Source organism: Gossypium hirsutum, chromosome D11, assembly GCF_007990345.1.
Source record: "Gossypium hirsutum isolate 1008001.06 chromosome D11, Gossypium_hirsutum_v2.1, whole genome shotgun sequence".
In the NCBI taxonomy this organism is placed as follows: domain Eukaryota; kingdom Viridiplantae; phylum Streptophyta; class Magnoliopsida; order Malvales; family Malvaceae; genus Gossypium; species Gossypium hirsutum.
The window spans coordinates 72,099,512-72,105,057 of record NC_053447.1 but is presented as its reverse complement, the minus strand read 5'-3'; the positions used below and the strand labels follow the sequence as shown (position 1 = coordinate 72,105,057).

Below are 5,546 nucleotides of genomic sequence, written 5' to 3'. Positions count from 1 at the left end.
CAAACTACATTCGCAAAGAAAATGTTAAAACAACAATATTGCGATCGACAACAACCAATTTGCCACCTAACTGACCACACAACCAAGTCACCACCCATACTATTGGTGGCGTGACACTACCGGACGCAAGACCTCTCCTATAAATACAACAAGACCCTTTGAGCAACCATAAATGTAGGTACAATATAGGAGCTATAATTGTAGGTACAATATAGGTACAATATAGGTATAAGTTGTAACAAGGTGTCAATTGTAGGTGGAGAATTCAATTGATTTGGCACTTCTTCAACAATTTTTTTTAGATTGGAGGACAAATTTTGCATAACAAAACAACAATATAATAGCAATAAACAGCAGCAAGAAAAAAATTTAGCCAGAAAGATGCACGAAGAGCAAGTAATTTTTACAAGCAGTAATTTTTGATGTACTGTTGATATATAAATTTCATGTATCATCAGTAAATAATAACAGAAAACATTATCATTAATTTAAATGAAAAATTATGCATGACACACCATACGAGGATCAGGGTTCCCAAAGCTTGTTGAGGGCTGAAAAGCCAAATTACCTGAGAACTCTTTCTCTTGAGAGTTCATACATGCACTCGGCATCAAGGAGTTTTCACCTATGCCTGCACTCGGCATCTGCATCGGCATCAGCGAGTCCTCACCTTTGCCTACACTCGGCATGAAGGATCTCGACATGAGCCAGAATGGAGATATGAACTTTCAACAGAGAGAGATCGAGAACTACTTGATGCCGAGTGCGGGCATAGGATGTGCAGGGCATCGGCATCAAGGAGTTCTCACCTATGCCTGCACTCGGCATCAAGTAGTTCTCGATCGCTCTCTGTTGAAAGTTCATGTCTCCATTCTAGTTCGTGTAGTCCCCAAATGAAATATCCCCCTCTTGAAAGTTTTGATTGATTGCTGGTGTCGGTCTCTCAGGTGGCAACAAGTTTCCAGATCTTCCATAGCTATCTTCAGGGGATGAAATGTTAGCTATGCTCATTTTGGCACGAGTAAAACCGCAGTGAAAAAAAGAGAGAGAAGGGTCGGGTGTGCAAGAGAAAAACGGAAGAAACAAAGCAATTTTTCAATAAGATGGGATTATAAATAAGTCCAACTTCCATCACCAAAAGCTCGAGATTTTAATAAATAAGTCCAACTTACATCACCAAAAGCTCGAGATTTTAACTTTCTCTATGTAAAATTGACGCGATAAGACTACCGGAAAGTTAGCTGTCAAACTTGACTCTATTCTTCAACGAAAGCCGTGCGCAAGTCTGTCTGGGTAATAGAGTTTTGATTGTATTTTGAAAGAATCTCAACGTCAGTATTTAGTGGAGATAATGGTTTGTTTAGCTTTTGAAGTAGACAAAAAGGAGAAATTGTTGGACCACTTTATTTTTTAAAATGATTTGTTTTTTGTTTTTGGTAAAGCTAAAAGATAAATAAGTCATTACAATTCTGTTAGGACGAGTTTTTTTAGTTCATTTCGACAGTAATGGATAAAAATAGGGTAAACTACACTCATGGTCACTTTTGTTTACCTTAGGTTACATTTCAGTCACTTATGTTTAAAATGTTACGTTTTAGTCACTTACGTTATCGTGTTGTAACATTTTAGTCACTGAGCCGTTAATTGTCGTTAATGGTGTAATGATAAGCTGACGTGGCACGTTAAATCATCATTTCAAACAAAAACTTTAGGTTAAATTATACAATTGGTCCCCATAATTTTTCGTTTTGAGTAATTTAATTCTTTTATTTTCTTTTAACTTTCTTTCTTTTTTTTTCCCATTCTCTCCTGCTTCTCCCTCTGTTTTTCTACATTCTTTATTTCTTTTAACATACCAGGAAGTCGAATTGGTAGTGAAGAAAGAAGCATGGTATGGGTTTATGGGTTTTGGTTATAGGCAAATGATGACAGTCGACTTCCTACTTCTTTTTTCATTGCCAATTCGACTTTCTAATATGTTAAAAGAAATGGGAAAGGTATGAAAACAAAGGGAGAAACAAAAGAGAATGGAAAAAAAAATGAAAGTTTAAAGAACATAAAAGAAAAAAAAATAAATTACTTAAAACGAAAAAAATATGGGGATTAATTGTATAATTTAACCTAAAATTTTGTTTGAAATGATGATTTAACGTACCACGTCAGCTTACCGTTACACCATTAACAACGATTAATGGCTCAGTGACTAAAATGTTACAACATGATAATGTAAATGACTAAAACGTAACATTTCAAACATAAGTGACTAAAACTTAACATAAGGTAAACAAAAGTGACATGGGTGTAGTTTACCCATAAAAATATTAATATTGTCAGAGTATGCTCGCTCGCGCTCATCGCGAGAAAGTTATGTTGAAGTTGAATATGCTCGTGCCCATCGCGAGAAAGTTATGTCGAATGCGCGCGAGAAAGAAGCTGGGTTCACCTTGGGCGACAAATTGAGCTCCCTTATTCTCTCTGAAAGGCTGCGGCTTGTCAAAGATGACCTCGACGACCTCAGAATCATCGTCTCTGCCTGACGCCGAAGAGCGATCTGCGACCAGCAATTTAACAGCTTGGCTTGGAAAGCTGAAAGATGCACCTTACGATGCCGATGACTTGCTCCATGAGTTATCTTTCGATGTTTTTAGAAGGCTTCTCTTTCCCTGGTCAAGGGCAAACAATTATGTTTACCTTCCCACAATGAGCTCTCAAATTCAGGTCACTAGGATGAAGACGACGGAAAAGGTAAGTCTTTGGCAAATTAAGATCACTAAATTCTATTCAAAATCTCGAAATAAAGATAAAGTTGATATGAAAAAAATATTGATTTGTTTTAAACCATGCATGAAATGAAGAGTGGAAGCAATGAATCACGTCGATGAACTTTTTTTTCTTCTTTTTGTTAATCACATAGACCCAGCTTGCAAGCTTTCTCTAACCAACGAATTCCTTTGTTTTTCCTGCTTTACTCTTCGTCGACGGCGGCCGTTTCTCTGCCTTCTCTTCACCGATATAGATACATGAAACCTGTAAGTACTCCTAAATCTACTAATTCGCTATCATATCCTTTATAATTTTTCTGTTGTTCTGATTGGGAAATCTGAGTTAAATTTCTCAGATCCGAACAAGAACATGGGTTATGGCGTGGCAGAATTCGAGCATCAGTCTATGTCGAATGGAAGCAAGACAAGAAATCTGAACTTTTGTTTCCGATGACTTATTGAGACAAGAAAGAAAAGGAATAAGGAAACCGAGGGAGCTCCGGTACCGACTAGAATCATTAACAAAAAATGAAGAAGAGTTTATCAAGTCATCCGTGCCAGAAATAGTGGAAACTTACGATGATCCAACCAAAAGAGGGATAAATAATGTAAGTCTCTTAATCGAACTTACTAATTCATATTCAATTTAGTCCTTCTATTAATATTCATTTATTTATTTGGAAAATTTGTTTGTCTGAGCCTCAAAATCTGGTTTTTATTTCCAAAATGGTCCCTGTCTAGTGGTAATATATATCTCTTAGAAAAAGCAAGGAAACTTAGTTATGCAAAGGTGATAAGACTTAATGAAACACACCACTATCATCACTAATAGCCTCCCTTCTCTTTGTTGAGTAATGAATTTGAGATTTCATGCTTCTTTTATGTCTTTCCGATACATAACCACACATCAAATCTCAATTGAGTTTTATGTAGTGTAATCAAGCTAAGCTAAATTCAAATACTATCAGGTTCAAGCTCGATTTCTAAATTTGGAATTTGATACTCAGTCTGAGATCGGTTTAATAATTAAGCTTAAAGTTAATAATATATTAAAGGAAATATTGTAATTTAATTATATGAAAACATAAAAAAAACTCGCAATGGCCGTTTGAGTTAAGTATTACTAACCTAATCGAGTATTACTTTTTTTTTCCTACCTCCAATGGAAGGTAAAAGTTTCTGCAACCGATGATCTAACTCGTGAAGGAGTACAATCTAAATTCCGTGATTAGGAGAACCAACTTTATGACAAAGGCAACGACAAAGTGGAATGCAAAGATTTCCCAGGCTTGGAACAGGCATTCAAGAACACTGCTTGGGGGGAAATTCCAGAGTACCTCGAATCTATTGCAATCCAAATCGAAAAAGATCAAAGAGATGAAAGATTTCTCTGTTGGGGATTTGGATTGGGATACCTTGAGAGAAAGGGGCGCCACACTTAATTACACTGAGAAATTTGGTTTTCAAGTGAGATTTGCTGATAATCTGCTGAAGAAGAATTTGCTAGCCTATTTTGCTGTTCAAAATCTTCCCAAATCGACTGAAAAAAAAATAGCTTCGCAGAAGCAAATGGTTGTGTTGTTGTTGGCGGCGGCGGCGGCGGCTTGCTGCAATGTCTACAATAGTATTGGCTTTAATGTGTTTGTCCTTAGACTTTGGATTTCTATATGAAGTTTATTTTGAGATTAATTTTATATTTGTTAAATAAAAAAATTAAGCGCCAAATAAATTAAGGATTGAATTTAAGATTAAATTTAAGTTATAAATTCTGTTTGGTATATTAATTAAAACTAAATACTAAATAGAGTATAAGATTAAATTCATCAATTTCGTAAGAATTTAATTTAATTTATGTTTGATTATGAGGTCTAAGCTCAATTTTGAGTTTGAATTAAAATATTCAATATTAAAATTAAAGTCCCAAGTTGTCGATGTCAAAGATTAGTAGGTTTGAATTTGATTTATACGTGGCTCTATTTTGGGATTTTTTAAAAAATTTTATTTTAATAAAAATTGTAAAAATTACTATAATTTTTAAAAATTTAAAAATTCTTATCATTTTTGAATAATTTTTGCAATTTCTAATCATTATTTAACAATTTTAATGATATTTACAATTTTTATGAATTTTAAATATTATTTATATTTTAATAAATTTGAAAAAAAATTAGTTTTACAAGTTTTTTTTTTTTTACATTTTTACAATGATGCTTCTTTTTACTTCTATCTTGTTATTTAAATTCCTAATTGAATTGGTGTCACGTCCACACCAACTCGGTTTGAGAAATTACTAATTACCCTTATATAAAATCAATAAAAAATTACAAATTTGAAGGTTTGAACCTATACTATTATCAAACCGAAAACCTCAACTTTACCACTCTAATCAATGTTTTATTTTTGTGTATTTTAATATTATTACACAAAAGTTTTGACCCACATTTTTATTTTAGTTCCATATACATAATATATATATTATTAATAATAATTTCAAACCATACATTTTTATTTATCGTAAGTTATTTTTAAATACATATATACGTGGTAGAATTTCTAGTACATAATATTAACTTAAAATATATGAAAATAAAATTTATATTAATATTTGCTCTAATATAAATTTAACTAAAAAACAATTCATAGCATCATTAAAAATAATTAAAGTTAAAAATTATTTATTTATTTTAATAGAAATACATAAAGAAAAAATGTGTCATATCAATTCAAGTTGAAGTCAAAATTGAATATAACTTTAATTTTTTATCGGAATTAGAACAATTAAAT

At 32.8% G+C, this 5,546-nt stretch overlaps 1 protein-coding gene across 2 annotated transcripts; it reads left to right on the top strand.

Annotated features, from left to right (window-relative positions):
- The first annotated feature begins 2,353 nt into the window (after positions 1-2,353).
- LOC107940439 (uncharacterized) lies at positions 2,354-4,491 on the top strand. 2 transcript variants are annotated; one of them, XR_005920872.1, is made up of 4 exons: positions 2,354-2,745; positions 3,017-3,029; positions 3,119-3,370; positions 3,932-4,491. XR_005920872.1 is itself a non-coding variant. In XM_041105265.1 (3 exons), the coding sequence occupies exons 1-3, from the start codon at positions 2,500-2,502 to the stop codon at positions 3,214-3,216; spliced, it is 357 nt and encodes a 118-aa protein (XP_040961199.1). In that variant the 5' UTR covers positions 2,354-2,499; the 3' UTR covers positions 3,217-4,478. The 2 variants fall into 2 exon arrangements, 1 of the variants encoding a protein (XP_040961199.1); XM_041105265.1 differs by having other exon boundaries at positions 3,119-4,478.
- The last annotated feature ends 1,055 nt before the right edge of the window (positions 4,492-5,546 follow it).

Coding starts and splice junctions, on each gene's coding strand:
- LOC107940439 (XM_041105265.1), top strand. CDS start 2,500: ATGACCTCGACGACCTCAGAATCATCGTCTCTGCCTGACGCCGAAGAG.